Source organism: Castanea sativa, chromosome 8, assembly GCF_040712315.1.
Source record: "Castanea sativa cultivar Marrone di Chiusa Pesio chromosome 8, ASM4071231v1".
In the NCBI taxonomy this organism is placed as follows: Eukaryota; Viridiplantae; Streptophyta; class Magnoliopsida; order Fagales; family Fagaceae; genus Castanea; species Castanea sativa.
The window spans coordinates 47,113,648-47,136,187 of record NC_134020.1 but is presented as its reverse complement, the minus strand read 5'-3'; the positions used below and the strand labels follow the sequence as shown (position 1 = coordinate 47,136,187).

Genomic DNA, 22,540 nt, shown 5'->3' with positions numbered 1-22,540 from the left:
TAGTGCAAGTTAGATATGTATTTTTACCGGACTATCCTTTAATTTTGTCTCTACTTAAACCTAGTGGTATAGGGGTATTTTGGAAAAAAAAAAATCTTGCAAAAAAGATTTTTTTTTTTAATGATGGGATAAGGATAATAATTATTAAAAAAAAAAAGGGATAAGAATAAGGGTTTTTTTCCCATAAAAATAAGGTTTTTAAAAAAAACCAACTTAACGTGTAGTAGAGGGAAAAAAAGAGGAGATCTTGCAAAAGAGATTTTTTTTTTCAAAAGAAAAAAAAAAAAAGAAGAAGAAGAGGATAGTTGGTTGCCGTATATTAATAGGAGTGTTTGGAGCAAATTTGAATTTTAGTAGTCGTTTAGTGGATGTGAAGTTATTTTGTAGTGGGTTGTTTAAAAGTTAGAAATATAATTTTACTTGATTGTCTTCTAATTTTGTCTAGGTGTAGGGGTATTTTGGATAAAAAAAAATCTCGTCCAAACAGGAGAAGCCACTTAAATAATAGTATAGATATTCAAGCGTGGTATTTTTTTTCTCAAATGAATTCCAACTTCTCATCATACCCACTTACAAGTTTTCAATTAACGGGGATAATTATGTAAATTAAAACTCCCATACTTTAAGACCCACAAACTCCTCTTCTTTTTTCTTCTTCTACTTTCAAATTTGGTTTCTAAACCATTTAAACAAACTTTGTCAAAGGCTCCAATAGCTTTTCAGCTTCTATCTTTTACAAGTTTTTGTTTTTTTACTTTTGTTTTGTTTATCATTGACTTTCTTTTAATTCTTACCTGCCATGGCTACAAAGTATTCAAGGGTGTTTGACGGTTGCTTATTACCCATTTGTGCTTGAACTGGCTACTTTGCTTGAGAAAGTATATTGATAGGGGCACTTTCTATTTATTTAGGCGTAGAATCAAACATAAACTTTTTTTTTATAGAAATTATATATATATATATATATATATATATATATATATATATATATTTTAAGGGGATTACCCTACTTGGTAGTATATTGGTATTGATGAAAATATGGTGCTTGATTATCATATTTGTGGGCACTTTTGTTCGTGGTGTTTCAACTTACTTCTTAAAATGGAACGAGTGGTTCTTGGTATTGGGACATAGTTTGTTGGGATGTGTTTTTAATTTAACTTTGTTTTCTTTAAAAGTGATTTTATTTTATTTTTTGATGAGTATTATGTGTGGTGAAATAATTTTTTCATCACACTCCTTTTTTTTTTTTTGTGATTGGAAAATATAGTAATTTCAAATAATAATAAATGTTCTAAATTAACACTAACCCAAAAAATAGAAGAGCCTCTGAGCACGCGCGTGAACGCATGCTCAGAGGCTAGTATACATTAGGCATTTAGGGTATTTTATAATTTTGTTAGTCTAATAAGTGAAAGTAGTCATTTTTCGAAGCAAAAATTTAAATATTTAAGAAATTAAAATAATATCAACAAAGCAAAAATTATTCATAAACATGAATAAAACTAAAAATATATTAGAAATATATTATATACAATAAATTATACAATTTAAATTCAATTTTTATAATATAAAGATTATAAGTCTTCAATTACTCAAAAACATGAATTAAAGTATCTAATCAAAACTTGTGTTGTTAAAAAATCCAAAAGAACAATTAAATCTAGAGTATCAGTAACGTTTAAAGATACTATCTAATCAATTTCATTAGTCATTTCCTATCTCTCACAAAGTAAGAAACTTTGCACTATTACTTTTTCAATCAAACACTGCATAACTACGTATATGTGTGTACATGCATTTGTGATTTGAGTTTCATATAATTGCAACATGGTACTATAGCTCGGCCCCTCAATGAAAAATCTTGGCTCTGTTGTGGGAAAGGGCCACTAGACTAATTGTGAAAACATTATAGCTATAGAAAGATCTTTAAAAATAAGTAATAGAATCGAAGAAAACCTAAAAGAAAAATAGACAACCACATACATAGAAAGATCTTTAAAAATAAATAATAGAATCAAAGAAAACCCAAAAGAAAAATAGACAACTACATACATAAAGGGAACACCAAGTATTTATGTGGTTCAGTCTTATGTCTACAACAATGTACAAGGACTCTCACAAAACCCAAACCCCGGTACACCCGGATAGGTCTAATTGCCTAATAACAAATACTTGTGCAATTTCTGATTTCTCATTCCTAATTGCCGCAGCTCTCTCTCATAGAAAACAAAGACCAAACCAAATATATAAATAAGGGACAGCCTAACTGCAGATCAAGTCGAAGATTGAGAAGGAATCTTTTGTCAAGAGTTGACCGCCAAAACCAAGAAGTAAAGAGCTTTGATGAGCATATGTAAAAACTGCCTAAATTCAAGGCAGTTGCTAACAGGCTCCACCCGACTCTGGTGACGTTAGAGCAAGCGGGTGCGTTGCAACTTTAAGCTCTCTTATGCTTGTTGTATATAAAGGAAGAAAGGGAGTCTTTTTTTGTTAGTGCTTTGTTCTTTCCTCCTTGAGTTTAGAGTTCACATAGAAAGATGGATTTCTTGAGCTGTATAATATGTCTTTGCCTCACCTGGATCATAATCCAAGCCTTCCACATTATTTTAAGAAGCAAAGCAATTCCCAAAAAGCTTCCACCAGGTCCAAAACCTTTTCCAGTAATTGGAAACCTCTTAGACCTTGGTGACAAACCCCACATGTCCCTAGCTAACCTTGCCATGGTTCATGGCCCTATAATGAGACTACAACTAGGCCAAGTAACCACAATAGTCATTTCTTCAGCAGCCCTGGCCAAAGAAGTCCTCCAAACACATGACCAATTCTTGTCCAAAAGATGGGTGCCAGATGCTTTTCATGCCTGCAGTCACCATGAGTTTAGCTTGCCATTGATACCCGTCTCAACACGGTGGAGAAACCTTCGTAGAATATGCACTGTTCTCCAACAAGATACTAGATGTCAATCAAGATATCCGCCACAAGAAAGTGCAGGATCTCCTTGCTGATAGTCGACAAAGCAGCCAGAACAGTGAGGCAGTAGACATTGGCAGAGCAGCTTTCAAGACTACAATTAATATGTTATCAAACACAATCTATTCGACGAATATGGTGGACTCCAATTCTAACCAAGCTAAAGAGTTGAAGGAGCTGGTATCAAATGTCATGAAAGATGCAGGGAAACCAAACTTGGCAGATTATTTTCCTGTGCTTAAGAAGATTGACCCCCAAGGCCTAAGGCATAGTGTGGCAGTGAACTTTGGAAGGATGTTAGACCTCTTTGACAACATCATTAGCCAAAGACTGCATTTGAGAAAAATGAGTGGTTCTAACATGAACAATGATATGTTAGATACCCTTCTCAACATCAGTGACGAAAACAGTGAGGAGATGGACAAAACTAAGATAGAACGTCTATTCCTGGTCAGTATTATTACTCTCCCTTCATTTTGGATTTCTTTGATTAAGATTTTAGGGTAAGTGGTAGTTTAATTACATGGTATTAGAGTAGGTAAAAATCCCACAGGTTAGCCCTAATTTGGCCTTCGATCTGGACCACTTGAACTCTTGGGATAACTTGTAGTTTACGTTTATCACTTTGATTATTAGTACTTTGTTTAGTTTACTTTTGATGAATGATGGATATGGTTTGTGATCTACAAAAATAAGTTCTAATTAAGTTGTTATGCACTAGGACCTATTTGCTGCTGGTACTGAAACAACTTCAAACACACTGGAATGGGCAATGGCGGAGCTACTACAAAATCCAGAGGCATTGTCAAGAGCCAAAGCAGAGCTGGAGCAAGTCATTGGCAAAGGCAACCCAGTTCAGGAATCAGATATTCTTCAGTTACCTTACTTACAAGCAATAGTCAAAGAAACATTGAGGTTGCACCCACCACTTCCTTTCTTACTCCCCAGGAAAGCTAGAGCAGATGTAGAAATCAATGGCTACATTATCCCAAAAGATGCACAAGTGCTAGTAAATGCATGGACTATAGGCCGAGACCCGAGCTTCTGGGACAATGCAAAATCATTTATGCCAGAGAGGTTCTTGGAATTGGAAATTGATGTTAAAGGCAGGAATTTTGAGTTTATACCATTTGGTGGTGGAAGAAGAATATGTCCTGGTTTGCTATTGGCTATACGAATGTTGCACTTGATGTTGGGTTCACTTATTCAAGCCTTTGATTGGAAACTTGAAGATGGGGTTAAACCTGAGGATTTGAACATGGAAGATAAGTTTGGCATCACCTTACAGAGAGCTCATCCTCTAAGAGCTGTCCCTATTCCAGTTTAAAAACGGTTGAAGAATTTACTTTGGTTGCAGCTGAAAATACTGGCCCCTATTATCCAATTCTGGTTGTGAAATCAATTGGAGAAATGTACTTGGGGTGACCATGTAATATGTTTTTGCTGTTTTTGTTGTTGTACTTTCATAATTTTGTTGGAGCCAAATAATATACATGGCTTGTCAATGGTAACTCAAAACGTGATCGGTAATATAACAGGGGTTTTACTAAGGGTATATGTTAGTAAACCAGTTTATGAAACTTTTTATTGAAAAATGAAAAAGTGGCTAATTTTTTTGACAATAAATCTCGTGATACAAAATTTTAAATACTGGAAAAATGCAAAACTAAAGTTTCAACTTCCAATCACATGTCATTGAATGTGATCCAATTGTGTCGTGACAAGCACCAAGAATGTCACTTCCATAACCTTTTTTTATTCTTGGTCACTCTCACATTCAGAATAAAGCAGGTTCTAAAAAAATAACTACTCTAGAAAGGAAAATACTTAGGTACTCTCAGAGTATAGAGAAATTGTGCTCCTTCCTCTCACATCTATAGTAGACCATATTTAATGAGTGGACCACACCATAAATGTGATAGGAAAAAACAACATTTATCATGCTTTAGGAGTACTTAAAAATTACTCACTCTAGAGGAGACAAACAGAAAAAAGAGGTCCCTCAAGTGGAAGGAACAAGTTTGTACTCTAGCCCTAAAGGAGGAACTGGGGACCCATATCAGCAGAAACTGATAGAGTCCTTTCTTTGAGGTGGTTGCAAACATTGAAGTACTCCATTAATCACCCTCTTGATTATTCCAAAGCTGAAAGGTACATGCTTAATGGCAACCCAAAGTCACTGTATCAGACAATTTATTGGCATGGACAATTATTGTGAAGTTTGACTCTATTGAAAGGTTAGACAGTATTGATTTGCACCCAAGAGAAAAAGAAAAAAGCTGAGGAAATAGCTTTATCACATTGATTTTACTCACTACAATAGTATCCATGTGATGGGTATTATTGATCCAGGAGGCCATATACATCATTGAAAGACTTATTTTGAATTTTGTAATTTTCTAAATTTTCTAAAATAGAATTTTAATTCCTTGATTTTAGGTGTTCTAATGATTTTTCTGGTTTAGATAAGATAATAATGAGCTGCTTGTGTTTGGGCAGCAAAATGAGCTGCTTGCATATATGTTCATTTCATTTATATCAGGTTAAAAGAATTCTGGGTATGAAACCCTTTAATTGCCAGTCCTTTTTTTTCACATTTAGAAGAGACTGAAAATGGACAGTGGACTTCAAATTTCTTCTTGATGTGTTTACTTTCGTTACATAGCCCAGATGTGAGGATTATTTGTACATGCAAATGACAACAATGGTGATAATGACCATGATGCATCTTTAAAATAAAGCAGGGCAGTCCGATGTGCACCTAGTAATTTACAGTTGATTTGATCGCGTCCAATATCTGCATGCAGGCAGGGACCATGTTAACAAGAAAAAATTTATATCCAGACAAGAGTGTTGTGCAGGAAAAAGATCTAAACAGCATACCTTGTTCTTTGTAGGCATATAGAATGGTTCAAAAACAAGAGGGAAGGGGGTGTCCAGACCACAAACTCTGGCTACAGGGGCTTCTAACTGCAAAAGCATGAACTTTTTAGTCACTAATTCATTCAAGTTCAAGTATATCAGCTCACATCCAGGCTGATCCAGTTTGCCTTACCAATTATAAAGCAAGCACATGTTTATATTTTGAGTTTTTCATAGAAGCAGTTCTTCAAGTAGCATTTCCACTTCTCAAGACATGTTATGATACTGCATATAACTTATTGTGACATGCTTCAACTCATGACAGACAGAAGAGATCTAAAAGGAGAAGTGAGCAAAGAAACAATAAAGAATAAAATAAATAAAAATAGAATTCAAAGATGTAATTTGTTAGTCAACCCTGTAACGTAAATCCATATCAAGGCAACCTTACCTCCGGTACTCCACATCGTTGACAAATTCATCTTCTATATGACTGATAATGGATTTTTTCTTGTTATGCCTTCTTGGGAAATTCTGTTACTATATATCTAACCAAGACAACTTTAGATTTACAAATTTTTTGCAGCTTACAAGCATCATCTAATGCAAATTGCAGTTGATGGGTACTGCTGTCAAACTCAATAATTCGAAGTTTCGAACCTACCTCACACTTCAAAAGTGAAAGATTGCCATAGCATGTAAACTCTTGCTAATTAGCCTACACGTAATTAGGACTCATTTAGCATGACCTATTAAAGAGAAAATATCATTTAGTAAATCATCATCTAATATGGTAGTGATACCAATGAATATATCTCAAAAAGAGCTTTTGCATAAATAAAACCTGTGCATGAATAAAAAGTAAAACTAGAAGTGCAACGTTTTTTTTAGTATGTTATTTAATGGAAAGCAAAAGGTATAGAAATTCATTCTTGCACGTCCTTTGCCACAACTAGCATATGTGTGAAGTTATTATTAGATTAATTTTCTTAGGATTTTGCTAATGTGTAAGGGCACACAATAATTAATTATTTTTTGAAATATTTTTCTCGGGAATTGAAAAAGTATTGTTAGCTTTTTCAATTTTTAAGAAAATGTTTCTAAAAATGAATAGCTTAATGTGTGCCTTTAGGGCACACATTAACCGGACTCATTTTCATAGGTACCAATTGTGGCCTCATGATAGTTTTAAAAATCGGACCGGATTGGTCAGTTCAACTGGTTCAACCGGGAACTAGACAGTAATCTAGTCCGATTATACTTAAAAACCGAAAAGGTAAGAAAAATCAAATTTAATTGGTAACCGTTAATTCAACCAGAAAAATTGGAAACCGAAATGATTAAATCGATTTTGCAAAATTGATGAAGGGTTGTGTTAACGGGCACCGTAAGGTGCCAATTAACAACATACTTTTTGACTAACTTTTTCGACTTTAAGCAATTTTTCAGTTTTTGGCAATTTTTTTACTTTTTTTTGACAATTTTTTTCTTTTTTTTAAGTAAAAACAAAAAAAAAAAAAAAAAAAAAAAAAAAAAAAAAAAAACCTTTAACAAACATCAGTACTTATTAACATTTCCAATTGAGGAAAGAGGGAGGTTGGTAAGGTCGATTTCAAGCTTAGAGCAACCACATCAGCTCGTCTAAAAATTTCGTCTATTTTACACAAAAAACCTCCTTTTAAAATTTTACACATTCATTCCTACAAATAACCCACATCAGTTCATCTATTCCACTACATCTATTAATTAAATAATAATTTCCTCACTTTTTTTTATTATTTCTCCCCTAACTACCTGTACGCGCGCCACTCTTTCATTTATGATTAATTTCTCTCTCTCTCTCTCTCCTCTTCATTTCTCTTTCGCTTTCTCTCTCTCTCTCTACCCATTTCTGTGTTTGCTCTCTCTCTCTATACCCACACTCTCTGAATCAACTCTCCTTCTCCCTGAAAAACTCTCCCTCCGAAACAACTCTCCCTCTCCGTTTTTCATAGCTCCAAGCTCCCTTTCCCCTGAAAAACTCCATAGCTCCGAGCTCCCTCTCCCCTGAAAAACTCCATAGCTCCGACCTCCGATCCGCACCGTTCCACAACCTTCAAGCTCCGATCCGTCCGTTCCACAACCTCCAAGCTCCGATCCACTCCGTTCCACAACCTCCCAGCTCCGATCCGCACCGTTCCACAACCTTCAAGCTCCGATCCGTCCGTTCCACAACCTCCAAGCTCCGATCCGCTCCGTTCCACAACCTCCACGCTCCAAGCCAAGCTCCGAGCTCCGATCCGCTCCGTTCCACAAACCTCTAAGCTCCGATCCGCTTCGATCCGAGCTTCGAGCTCCGATCCAAGCACCGATCTTGTTTGTGTATCTCTGTTTTTTTTTTTTTTTGAGCAAGTGTATCTCTGTGTTGTGTTGATTTTTCTGTGTGAATGGGTTTGTGTGTGAGTGTGTTTGTGTGTATCTGAGGAAAAAGAAGAAGATGAGCAGTTAACTGTTTTTTAGCACAGAGAAGAGAGAAAAAAAACGAGCGAACGGAAATTAATAAAATAATCTATAAACGAGCTACAGTAACCGTGTAAATATACACGGTTACTGTAGCTCGGGTTGGGTTTGTACAATTTTGCATGTTTTTAAACCTATTGATGTGTGCTCAAAATGTGTAAAATTAGTAATTTTTTGTGTTTTAGATGATTTTAACTGGACTAATGTGGTTGCTCTTAGGAGTTGGCTTTACGTGTCTGTCTCTGTCTGTGTATGAATGTGTTAAAGAGAAAGTAAAAAATAGAAAGAAAGAAATGGAAGTGTACTAAAGTGCACGGCCACTTAAATGCACTTCCACCTTCCCAAAATTACCTTTTTGTCTCCAAAATTGCCTCTCTCAGCCATTCTCCTATTTTTATTTTTATTTTTTTTATTAAAGAAGGGTATACGTGTGTGGCTGGGAGTGAGATGGTGGGAAAGTGGCTTGGTCGTAATAATTGGTATGTCACTATGTCAGTGAGTTGTCTAGTCACTTGATTTTAGGGGTTTTTTTTTTTTTAATTTTTTTAATAGATAAATAGTTAAAGTTAGACTATCATTTCTCTTATAAAAATAATGGTAACAACACAATTTTGAATAATGTTTTGGTAATTTTTAGGTTTTTTTTTTTTTTTGACAGTTTTTCAGTTTTTTGTAATTTTTTTTTATCTTTTTGAGCAATTTTTATGATAATTTGTTTTCCTCTTTTTGAGTAAAAAACAAAAAAGGAAACATTAACAAGCACATTTCCTTAAAAATAAATATATAAAGGGTCCGGTTAATGTGTGTCCTAAGAGCACACATTAAGCCATCTATTTTTGAAAATATTTTCTCGAAAATTGAAAAAGCTGTCAATACTTTCAATTCTCGAGAAAATATTTTTAAAAAATGATTAATTATTTTGTGCGGGTACACATTAACAAAATCCATATATGAAACCTCAATAGTAAATTATTCTTTTTTTGTCAATAATTAGTAATTACTGACTAGAAAAAAAAGGTAGTATGAAAAAAAAAATTTCTATATTTTATATTTTCTTAAAATAAGTTATTAAAATTCAAAATTCATATAAAAATTATGAGTTGGGTTCAAGTTACATCTAGTGTAACTTGTTATAGAATTTTTATTTTGAAAATCCTATCGTTGAATTACATGTTTTATATGTTCTTAACATCCATGCTAATTTTCATGTCAATTAGATATTATTTACTATTTAATCCATAAACTCATCTTTTATGCATTATTTTAAACTACAAAAACTTGAATTTAAACAATTGATTGATGACATAACTATTAATTTTTAATCATCTTGAAATTTTGTAAGCATAGAGAATATATAAAAATCATGTAATCTAACGGTGGATTTGTCGAAATTTGCATATAATTAAAAAATATTGAGTGGTATAACATTGCTTAAAGTTACACTAGGTGTAACTTGAACTCAACTCAAAAATTATTTAAATATTTAAATTATATTAATTATGACATTATCAGTTCGACCATCGATCTGACTCCGGTTCGACCATAAAACTGGTAATCAGTCTCTTTTTCGGTTCTTTATCAAAAAGATTACCAAAAAAGATATAAAAAAAATTATCAAAAGGCTGTCAAAAGCTACCCTAAAATTTGAAAAACTGACACAATATGTGTTATTAATGGGCACCTTATAGTGCCCGTTAACACAACCCATTGACCCCTACAAATAACATATATTCTCAAGCCCAACAATCTAATTGGCTCAAAGAAAGGTTTAAGGAAAAAAAAAATTCAGTCGGCTTGTGATCATTCTTTTTTTTTTTTTTTAATACAAGATAGAATTTCTACTCTATCCTAATATAAGTGTATATGTGTGTGAAGCTCCTTCCTGGAGACTTGAACCCCGGCCTTTACCCCACACCCCACAAGCACTTATACTTGTAGAGTGACCATCACACCAAAGATGTGCGGTGGTGTGATCATTCTTTAAAAGTGGACATGTTAACGTATAACATTTTTTTTAGTACATAAACCTCAAATATTATATCCTTGACAGCAAAAATAAATCCAAGGTTTCCATTTGTAGTTGTTCAATGGCAAAATTAATAAATTATCTCTTTCCTCGTGGGGTGGGTTCTAAAAATTATTATTAAAAAAAAATAATAATAAAAAAAAAAAAAAAAAAAAAACTCTTTCCTCAACTTTGAAAACGTATCTTCTCTCTTCAGTTGTTGTAAATTCAATTGATCGTACAAACTTAGATGTATAAAATTGTAGAAACTATCATTTAGTTGTTGGAATAATTAATAATAAAAATTTGTCTAAAGAGTTGTATGTTTTGTTGTGCGTGTCCGAAATGCATAGTTTTTCTTATCTTGAGTTGTCACATTTTTATCTTCTTCAATTTATTGCAGGACTCTTTTCCTCTCCTTTAATTTCCCTAGTATTTTGTTGATCTTCGGAGAAGGAAAGAATGTAGAATCCCATGACCCAAGGTATATGAATAGAGAAGAGATCAATTTTTTTTGAAAGATTGATTGAGATGATACCCTTATAAAGTGATCCTTGATCATTGTTATTATTGTGTTGAATATTTGTTATATATGCTAGCTATATAGTGTATTTCACGAGTCAATTAGTGAAGATATCCTTTAGTGGCCATATAATTGACATATCTATTTTCTTCATTATTATATGATTCTTTTCATTTCTTTATTCTTTTTTCACATTATTTTATCGAACTTCGGTGCAGATAAGAATACAGAGTCCCATGGATATAATTGATCACATAAAGTTGAAGAAGATATCCCATCAAAAAAAAAAAGTTGAAGAAGATATCCTTCAGTGGTGGAAATTAGTTTTCTATTAAGTAGTAGTAGGTTTTGATTATTAAAAAATAAAAGTAGTTAGAGGATTTGTTGCAGGTGTTTAAAACGTTGAAAGTTTTTCTCATAGAAAAATGCTAACGAATGCCCTAAGGGTATTAGTTAATAATCCATTTAAAGAAAGTTTTTATGGGAAAATGAAATAAAGCAATTAATATTTTGACAGTTTTTTTCATTTTTCATAAAAGTAGTATTAAAATTTTCCTAAAATAAATTATTAACTAATGTCCTAAGGGCATTCGTAGCATAACTCATATGTTGAGTTGTCTTTTTTTTTTTTTTCTTCATTATTATATGATTCTTTTCCTGTCTTTATTCTTTTTTTACAGTATTTTGTTGAACTTCGATGCAGAAAAGAATACAGAGTCCCATGGTCCAAGGCATATCAATTAAGAAGAAGATTGAGTTTTTTAAAAAGATTGTTTCTCAAAATTATTCTTGATTAGTGTATTGATTTATTACTTATGGGTTGAATAATTGCTATATTCAGTAGGCATCAGGGTATTTTATAAGGTTGTTAGTCTGGTGAGTGAAAGTAGTCATCTCTCGAAGTAAAAATTTAAATATATAAGAAATTAAAATGATATCAAGAAAGCAAAAAATATCTCATAAACATGAATAAAACTAAAAATATATATTAGATACAATAAATTGCTCAATTTAAATTCATTTTTTTATATATAAAGTTTATAAGTCTTCAATTACTCAATTACATGAATTACAGTATATAATCAAAACTTATGTTAAAATATCCAGAAGAACAATTAAATCTAGAGTTTCAGTAATGTTTAAAGATACTATCTAATCAATTTCATTAGTCATTTCATTTCTCTCACAAAGTAAGAAACTTTGCACTATTACTTTTACTATCAAACACTGCATAACTATGTATATGTGTGTATATGCATTTGTGATCAAGTTTCATTTAATTGCAACATGGTACTATGGTTCGGGCCCTCAAAGAAAATCTTGGTTCTATTGTGGGAAACGGCCTCTAGATGGATTGCAAAAACATTATAACTATAGAAAAATCTTTAAAAATAAATAATAGGAATGAAGAAAACCCAAAAGAAAAATAGACAATCACATACAAAAAGAGAGCACCGTGCATTTATGTGGTTCAGCCTTAGGTCTACAACAATGTATAAGTACTCTCACAAAACCCAAACCCCAATACAGTCAAATAGGTTTGATTGCCTAATAACAAATACTAGAGCAATTTCTGATTTCTAAATTCAAGACACTTGCTAACCGGCTCCACCCGTGACTTTGGTGAAGTTAGAGAAAGTAGGTGTGTTGCAACTTGAAGTTCTCTTATGCTTGTATATAAAGGAAGAAAGGGAATCTTGTTTTGTTAGTGCTTTGTTCTTTCCTCCTTGAGTTTAGAGTTCACATAGAAAGATGGATTTCTTGAGCTGTATAATATGTCTTTGCCTCACCTGGATCATAATCCAAGCCTTACACATTATTTTAAGAAGCAAAGCAATTCCCAAAAAGCTTCCACCAGGTCCAAAACCTTTTCCAGTAATTGGAAACCTCTTGGACCTTGGTGACAAACCCCACATGTCCCTAGCTAACCTTGCCAAGGTTCATGGTCCTATAATGAGACTAAAACTAGGCCAAGTAACCACAATAGTCATTTCTTCAGCAGCCATGGCCAAAGAAGTCCTCCAAACGCATGACCAACTCTTGTCCAACAGATGGATCGCAGATGCTTTCCATGGCTGCAGATATGATGAGTTTAGCTTGCCATTGATACCCGTCTCAACACGGTGGAGAAAACTTCGTAGAATATGCATGGAACAACTATTCTCCAACAAGATACTAGATGTCAATCAAGATATCCGCCACAAGAAAGTGCAGGATCTCCTTGCTGATAATTGACAAAGGAGCCTAACCAGTGAGGCAGTAGACATTGGCAGAGCAGCTTTCAAGACTTCAATTAATATGTTATCAAACACAATCTATTCAATGGATATGGTGGACTCCAATTCTGACCAAGCTAAAGAGTTGAAGGAGCTGGTGTGGAATGTCATGAAAGATGCAGGGAAACCAAACTTGGCAGATTATTTTCCTGTGCTTAAGAAGATTGACCCCCAAGGCTTAAGGCATAGTGTGGCAGTGAACTTTAGAAGGTTGTTAGACCTCTTTGACAACATCATTAGCCAAAGACAGCATTTGAGAAAAATAAGTGGTTCTAACATGAACAATGATGTCTTAGATACCCTTCTCAACATCAGTGACAAAAACCGTGAGGAGATGGACAAAACTAAGATAGAACGTCTATTCCTGGTCAGTATTATTACTCTCTTCAGCTTGGATTTTTTTTTTTTTTTTATTAAGATTTTAGGGTAAGTGGTAGTTTAATTACATGGTATTAGAGTAGGTAAAAATCCTACAAGTTCGCCGTAATTTGGCCTTCTGGACCACTTGAACTCTTGGGATAACTAGTAGTTCACGTTTATCACTTTGATTATTAGTCCTCTGTTTAGTTTACTTTTGATGAATGATGGATATGGTTTGTGATCTACAAAAATAAGTTCTAATTTAGTTGTTATGCACTAGGACCTATTTCTTGCAGGCACTGAAACAACTTCAAGCACACTGGAATGGGCAATGGCGGAGCTACTACACAATCCAGAGGCATTGTCAAGTGCCAAAGCAGAGCTGGAGCAAGTCATTGGCAAAGGCAACCCAGTTCAGGAATCAGATATTCTTCAGTTACCTTACTTACAAGCAATAGTTAAAGAAACATTGAGGTTGCACCCACCACTTCCTTTCTTACTCCCCAGGAAAGCTAGAGCAGATGTAGAAATCAATGGCTACATTATCCCAAAGGATGCACAAGTGCTAGTTAATGCATGGTCTATAGGCCGAGACCCGAGCTTCTGGGACAATGCAAAATCATTTATGCCAGAGAGGTTCTTGGAATTGGAAATTGATGTTAAAGGAAGGAACTTTGAGCTTATACCATTTGGTGGTGGAAGAAGAATATGTCCTGGTCTGCTATTGGCTATTCGAATGTTGCCCTTGATGTTGGGTTCACTTATCCAAGCCTTTGATTGGAAACATGAAGATGGGGTTAAACCTGAGGATTTGAACATGGAAGATAAGTTTGGCATCACCTTACAGAAAGCTCATCCTCTAAGAGCTGTCCCTATTCCAGTTTAAAAACGGTTGAAGAATTTACTTTGGTTGCAGCTGAAAATATTGGCCCCTATTATCCAATTCTGGTTGTGAAATCAATTGGAGAAATATACCTGGGGTGACTATGTAATATGTTTTTGCTGTTTTTGTTGTTGTACTTTCATAATTTTGTTGAAGCCAAATAATATATGGCTTGTCAATGATAACTCAAATTGTGACTGGTAATATAACAAGGGTATTAATAACATATGCCCTAAAATGACTAACTTTTAGGAAACATTAGTAAACCATTTTAGAAAATAAAAAGGTGACCAACTTTTTTTACAATAAATCTAATGATGCAAAATTTTTAAATATTGAAAACATGCAAAACTAAAGTTCCATCTTCCAATCACATGTCATTGAATGTGATCCAGTTGTGTTGTGACAAGCACTATGAATGTCACCTCCATAGCCCTTTTTTTTCTTGGTCTCACCTCCAAAAGAAAACAAGAGGCACTAAAAAAATTACTACTCTAGACAATCTAGAGGAGAAGCCAAAATGGTTATTTACCCTTAATTTGAAAATTATGTAGTAAAATACTCCTGTTTTAAAATTATTTAGCAAAATGCCCCTATTTGTGGAACTCGATTTTAACAAAATCAACTTACATGTAGAACTCAACATTAGAAATATTGAGTTCTATGCATATTTTGCTACTTAAATTTTTTTTTTAAAAAATTCAGTAGAACTAAACATTGTTAATGTTGAGTTTTACTTAAAAATATATATAGAACTTGATTTGAAGGTTATCCAGTTTTACACAAAACTCGATTTTGTTAAAATCGAATTTTAAAATAAGAGTATTTTGTTAAATAATTTCAAAACAAGAACATTTTGTTACATAATTTTCAAATTAAAGGTAAATATTCATTTTTTCCGTAAGAGACAATCAGAAAAAAAGAGCTCTCTTAAGAGGGATTGAGAATGCAATTGCTGTACAATCCCCCTCCCTCCCACAATATTTTTTTTTTACTTTCTTTACTTTCACTTTTTTACTCTTTTTAATGATTTTTATCCGGTAGTTGAAATTTAAAGTTATTTTTTACAATTTTCAATCTCAATCTCAATCATTCATAATACCTCTCAAGAAGAAGGAACAAGTTTGTACTTTAGCGTTAAAGGAGAAATTGGGGATCCAAATAGCAGAAACTGATTAAAGTCCTTTCTTCGAGGTGGTCGCAATCATTGAACCATTCCATTTATAACCCTCTTGATTTTTTCACGGCTGAAGGTACATGTTTAATGGCAACCAAAAGTCACCGTATCAGACAATTTATTGGCATGGACAATTATTGTAAAGTTTCTCTGTTGAAAGGTTCGGCAGTATTGAGCTGCACCCAAAATAAAAAGAAAAAAGCTGAGGAATAAGTTTTGTCACATTGATTTTACACACTACAATAGTATCTATGTGATGGGTATTATTGATGCAGGAGGCCATATAAGTCATTGAAAGATTTATTTTGAATTTTGTAATTTTCAAAATTTTCTAAAACAGAATTTTAATTCCTTGATTTTAGGTGTTCTAAAGATTTTCTGGTTTAGATAAGATAATTAAACCAGCCCTCACTTTGTGGTATCAAGTTATCATCAACATATTTGGGTAGCAAAATGAGTTGCTTGTATGTTCATTCATTTATATCAGCTAAAGAGGATGGGTATGAAAGCCTTTAATTGCCAGCCTTCTTCTTTTTCTTTTTCTTTTTTCTTTTTCACATTTAGAAGAGATTGAAAATGGACGGTGCACTTCAAATTTCTTCTTGATGTGTTTATTGTCATTAGATAGCCCAGATGGAGGATTATTTGTACACGTAAATGACAACAATGGTAATGCCCATAATGCATCTTTAGAATAAATCAGGACAGTCCGATGTGCACCTAGTAATTTACAGTTGATTTGATCGCGTCCAATATCTGCATGCAGGCAGGGATCATGTTAACAAGAATGAATTTATATCCAGACAAGACAAGAGTGTTGTACAAGAAAAAGATCTAAATAGCATACCTTGTTCTTTGTAGGCATATAGAATGGTTCGAAAACAAGAGGGAAGGGGGTGTCCAGACCACAAACTCTGGCTACAGGGGCTTCTAACTGCAAAAGCAAGAACTTTTTAGTGACTAATTCTTTCAAGGTCAAGGATATCAGCTCGCATCCAGGCTGATCCAGTTTGCCTTACCAATTATAAACCAAGCACATGATTATATTTTGGGCTTTTCATAGAATCAGACAGTAGATGTTCTTCAAATAGCATTTCCACTTCTCAAGACATGTTATGATACTCCATGTAACTTAATGTGGCATGCAATAACTCAAGACAAACAGAAGAGAGCTAACAGGAGAAGTGAGCAAAGAAAAAATAAATTTAAATAAATAAAAAGAGAATTCAAAGATGTAATTTGTAAGTCAACCCCGTTAGGTAAATCCATATCAAGGCAACCTCACTCCCGGTACTCCACATCGTTGAGGATTTCATCTTCTATACGACTGATAACAGATATTTTCTTGTTATGCCTTCTTTGAAAATTCTGTTATTATATATAATCAAGACAACTTTAGATTTACAAATTTTTTGCAGCTTACAAGCATCACCTAATGCAAATGCAGTTGATGGTTATTGCTGTCAAACTCAATAATTTGAAACTACCTCATACTTTAAAAGAGAGATTTCCATGGCATGTAAAGACCTGTTAACTAACCTACAGGTGTGATTTGGACTCATTTAGCATCAACCAATAAAGAGAAAGTATCATTATTTAACCATAGAAGCACAGACAGTATCAGCCCAAAATGCAACCCGACTTTTCTATTAATCATGGAAAACACCACCATTCTATAGTGCCACAGGGAGGATACTATTCATCCATTGGAGTGGAACCTGGAAGAAATTTTGGTCCAGAAAGTCATCTCTAAGGGCACAGTCTAAGTAACAAAGTCAGAGAGGGTGTGGGGGCATTGATGTTTATAATAACTAGAGAGTGGGAGTGGCTCCCAAGAGACATATTCATGGTTTTATTGCAAGTAGACAGGTACCATAATCTGTTAAGTGTGACATTTCTTCTTCTTTTTTTTAATGTTGATAGGGTTGGCTTAGTTCTTAGGTATGTTTTTTCTGCCATCTAACTAGTGATATGGCTCTTAGACCATCAAATTAAATGAATGTATGTCTCGAATCAGCTTGGCTTGGCTAAATTCAGCTTCCATTAATCTAAGTCAAAGATCAAATAAAATTTGGATTTCTTTTTAAATATCTTTTAGCTACTGACTATACTAGTTTGTGTGCCTCTTGTTTGGGAACTAGCCAATTATTAGGAGCCTTACCTGCTCTAAGTAAAGAACATCCCAAGTTTTACCAGAATTTGCAATTTTTTTAAAAGTTGCTAACGTGGATAAAACATCAAAAGGAAAAATCAGAAAGTAAAATAAAATAGAATAGTGTTGTGCTCAAGTGAAGTATCTAAATATTATCAAGTGATTAGAAATATACAAAGGTTGGCACTTACCCTTAGGAAACAACGTTCAACAATAGAAGCAGAGAGTTCGGCACCAAAGCCTCCTGTAACTGGAGCTTCATGACTAATCTACACACAGGAAATTTACAGATACCTAAAATTTCACCAACTTCATCTCATAAGCATTTGAATAGAGAAATTATGCTTACCAAAACTCTTCCAGTCTTTCTGACAGATGCTTCTACTGTTTCCTTATCCCAAGGAATTAGAGTCTTCAGGTCAATCAGTTCACAAGAAATTCCTTCCTGCATAGTCAACACAGTTTGAATAGAGTTTTAAAAAGTGAGGATCAGAATTGAAGTCCTTAAAATTACATGACTTGATCCTTTGTGTTATAAATACCAAGTAAAAACTTACATATTTGCAATTCTAAATTTATTCAAATCAGGGAATAGCTGAAACTTGAGAATTTTTCTCAACTAGACAACATGATTTCTGGAAAAAGTTCATCTCAAGTGATGGGAAAGCAATGCCCTTTGTGAAAAAATCAATTGTCATTTGTTAGTATTTACCATAATTGAAAATTTTTACTATTAGTAAGCTTTGTATTTCTAATGTCTAATGAAAAAATTTTTAGCTTCTGGAAACTTTAAAGAACAGTTTTCCAGCACTGAGAATAACATACCTTTTCAGCATCAAGACAGGCCTGTTCCATTACAGATAACTGAGCTCCCCACCCAACAAGTGTAATGTCACTACCTTCTCGAATCACCTGAATATTTTCAATTTTCTTCAATATTAGAGTTCCTAATACATTACAAGTCAGTATCATCTTTTGAATTCTTCAGCTATGATGAAAACTGAAGAAGCGTACCTCTGCCTCTGATAGAGGCAACATATAATCATGCTCGGGAACCTCTTCTACTGCCAAACGGTAAAGCCACTGCACCACAAGACATTTTTCCAATTCCAATTTCAACCTGAAAGTCCTCATTTGATAAATCATGACCAACCAATTCAATTAAGTAAACTTGCAATACCTTTGGTTCAAAAAAAACAACAGGATTTGGATCACGGATGCAGGATAGCAACAACCCTTTTGCTTGCTGTGGACTTCGAGGGATGATCACCTATACAAGAACTTACTTTGAGAGATTTGATAATAATGCATCAATGCTGTACTAGATAACACTGTTTAAGAAGTCATTTCCCTTGCAACAAAGTTTAGGAAGCATCAAAAAATGCAATATTTCCAGTTTCCTCTTTCAACCTAATGGCACTCAGCCATCCCAAAAATTGGTTAATCAATTTAGGTTCATGTATTTTTTATGCAGAAAGATCCCTTTTCAATGAAAAATATCAAGCTCTCATGATGAAGGTAGCTGCTAAACATAAAAGATCTATGCGCAGATGAAAACATGAGTGTCGTGTTTCAAAGTAGCCACTAGGTTTCAGGCACAACTAGCAAAAACCCATGCTGATGGACCTGCTATGTGTGAAATCTAGAAATTATATATTAGACACACACATACACATGTTTGAGTGTTTGTTTGCATACAGTAATCATAGGTACTAGAACACTTAAAAACAATATTCTGTTCAAGTTCCTTAAAAAATCAGAAGGCTCTTGTAAATTCGCTTAGCTATAATTATCCAAGTGAGTTGTTGAACATCAGCAGACACAGGCACGTCCTCAAATGTCAGATTACCCAAGAAGAATCCTGAAAGTCATATATAATAGGAATGTTCCCACCAATGTCATAATTGTCTGATGTGATGGTGGTGTAAGTAGATGATTTTTCATTTGACATGTGACATTTGACAAGACAAAAGTACAGTCATAAACTTCCAAAAGAAAAGAACCTTATTAAAAGTGTTGGTACTGTTGTTATGGTTCACATACCCTTTATGGATGTTCAAGAATTATAAATTGCTTTCAAGGAGACCATACTCATTGCTGGGGGAGACTTTACAGTTTACACATTGATTTCAACTAATTGTGAACTCATATATTGGAAGCATTCTTCAAAATACTCACATATCACAGTTACAAAATGGAGAATTCCTCATTTTAGAGAATGGATAATAACAAAAATAGAAAAGAAGTCCCAGAAAGAAGACTAGATGTCTAAGAAGAATGAAAACATACTTTAATACCAGGAACATGACAGAAGAAAGCTTCAGGGGACTGTGAGTGATAATGTCCACCATGGCCCACAGCTCCATAAGGGGTTCTTATTGTTAAACCTAGGGAGACATGTCAAACCTCAGCATGTGAAATAAAAAGGGGGGATAAAAGATCCAGAAGCATTTAAAAAAAAAATTAAATGGAAATTAACTGTAAGAAGTTACCTCCACAATTAAATTGATTCCCACTACGGTATCTGAACTTCGCAGCTTCATTAACAATCTACAAGAAATATTCTGTCACTCAACAGTCAACTGTGAAGCAACTATAGAACATAGCATTGGGGAGGATGCATGCCTGATCAAAGGCAGGAAAAATATAATCTGCAAATTGGATTTCCGCTATGGCCCGATTGCCCTATCATGACATCAGATGAGACAGAAAGTTACAGCTATAGGGTTTTAGTTTTAATCTAACCAATAAATACGCTAAATTTTCAAACTCACCATTGCTGCTAGACCGATGCCAAACCCAACAATTCCCTGTTTACAAGGCCATGTAAGTATGAAACCTATCAAATGCTCCTTAATCAAATAAAACTAAATACAGAAAAAAGAAAGAGGAAGCTGATAGTAAAAGTAGATTAACAAAGATCCTTTGTGTATCACACACTCGCAAAATGTGGTGCACAGCTTTCTGTTATACTCAGACTTTGTTGGAGCCTTTAAGCTACAAGCCCAAAACCTTCAATCCCTTTTTCTAAATGGGTCTTCCTAGAGCACCTCATCTTATCATTTCCTTCAATTTACAGAGGATTTATTTATGCCAAAAATAATTACTCTAACTCGCATAATGTTTTAGGGTGTGTATATACAAGGACAAACATAATGTAGCAAAAGACTGTAATGTGAAACAAAATACCTGTTCACAAAGAGGGGTATTAAAAACCCTACTTTTACCAAATCGATCAGCTAATCCTGTCGTGCAACGGAATACCCCACCAAAGCCTACATCTTCCCCAAATACATAAGCTCTGAAAGGAAAGGCAAATCGTGAGCTGAAACAGGCTATAAAGACATAAACACAATGAGGTAACTTATATTTGTCAAAAGTAGCTCATACAAGTCAACACAATCATTAACCAGATGTGATTGGAAATATAGACATCTTTGCATAAAGATTCAGTTATATATGAGCTCTAATGTGTGACTTCAGGCATAACCTCAGGAATGAAACAGAATCTCCCATGTGCTTTGGAGCTCAGGAATCAAATGCAGTTCATTCTGGAAGGAGAATTGAGCTGTGAATCAATGGAAGTAAACAGAAATTTGAAACAAAGGGAGACCATTTACCATTTAAGCCTGGTATTCAAGAAAAAGGTTTATGATTGAGACTAACGCTTTGTTGTAGTAATTGTTTCTTTTTATTTTGTTTTGTTTCTAGCAGTTATAACTTATAAGATGTTTTGTAGGCCAAATCCTAACCATCTGTATCTATCATCTTCTCCTAGTTGACATGTATCTTCAATAAACGGAAAAAGTTTTAGAGATATCTAAGAGACAAAATTAATCAATGTGAACATTCTGGTGTTGGAGGGGTCCCAATATCTTTTTTTTTTATTGTTTCAGAATTCTAACATCATAAGCTACATAAATCACTCAAAGCAAGTTCTCAATTATCAGTTAATAAACCCATGGATGATAAAAAAAGACACCAAAGTTGGGAACTTGAAAGTATTTCCTTTTCCATATATAATTCATTTTCAATAATGTACAGGAGAAAGAAAAGGCCAATCACCATAAAATCTATATAAATTTAGTACCAAAATAATCCAATCTTTATCCTTACCAGGCAAATAAAGAAATGGAATTCAGCAATCTATGACTATCAGAACCTACAGTTCAATCCAAACAAGCCCATTCCAGCAAAACCAACAAAGACCCATTTAGACCCAGCCTCTAAATAAGAATCAGAAACCAAAACCCAATAATTAAAATAAAAAAAATAAAAAATAAAAAAAAATCACCTAGGATCGGTTTCCAAGGCTATGTGAAGAGCTTGGTTGATGGCAGAGTAAAGGTTCATGGATTTCCCATTTTGCTGGACAACAACCTTGTCATCACAAGTGGAAAACTCCCTCCTAGGAACCCAACAACCCAATCTTCCAAACCTTAATCTCCTCAAAGAACTGGCTGCCATGTCAAAATAAGGATAAGAGCAGAGCTACTCTCTCAAGTCTCAACTTATAATATATAAATGTGTTTTTTATGGGACTCTACGTAATCTTATTCTGTTTGAAGAGAATCACGTTCGTTGTTATAAATTTCTCATTTTGAAACCAGGATACACAGATAAGGAGGAGCATACAGCCAGAGCTGTTCAGTTCAGAATTATATTGTTGTTTTGTTTATTTGTTTGTATAATGAATTAGTTACTTGGTTTGGTTCTTAGCCAAAGACCAAAAGTCAGACAAAATTTATTTATGATAAGATATACTTAGGCGGGACTGAGGTCCACCTCAGCCTAACATGTCATTGTTATCACAAATTGTGCCCATCATCA

General features: G+C 34.0%; 1 protein-coding gene and 2 pseudogenes across 1 annotated transcript; 2 read left to right on the top strand and 1 right to left on the bottom strand.

Moving 5' to 3' along the window:
• Window positions 1-2,126: 2,126 nt before the first annotated feature.
• LOC142607871 (geraniol 8-hydroxylase-like) lies at window positions 2,127-4,578 on the top strand (annotated as a pseudogene).
• Window positions 4,579-12,307: 7,729 nt separating this feature from the next.
• LOC142607107 (geraniol 8-hydroxylase-like) lies at window positions 12,308-14,592 on the top strand (annotated as a pseudogene).
• Window positions 14,593-16,125: 1,533 nt separating this feature from the next.
• Window positions 16,126-22,399, bottom strand: LOC142607320 (2-oxoisovalerate dehydrogenase subunit beta 1, mitochondrial). Its single transcript, XM_075778765.1, has 13 exons — window positions 22,005-22,399; window positions 20,900-21,011; window positions 20,485-20,520; window positions 20,336-20,395; window positions 20,203-20,260; window positions 20,000-20,097; window positions 18,891-18,980; window positions 18,725-18,793; window positions 18,536-18,622; window positions 18,060-18,155; window positions 17,902-17,979; window positions 16,406-16,492; window positions 16,126-16,314 (listed from the first exon to the last, which is right to left on the bottom strand). Exons 1-13 carry the CDS (start codon window positions 22,175-22,177, stop codon window positions 16,279-16,281), a joined length of 1,080 nt encoding a protein of 359 aa, XP_075634880.1. The 5' UTR covers window positions 22,178-22,399; the 3' UTR covers window positions 16,126-16,278.
• Between the last annotated feature and the right edge of the window lie 141 nt (window positions 22,400-22,540).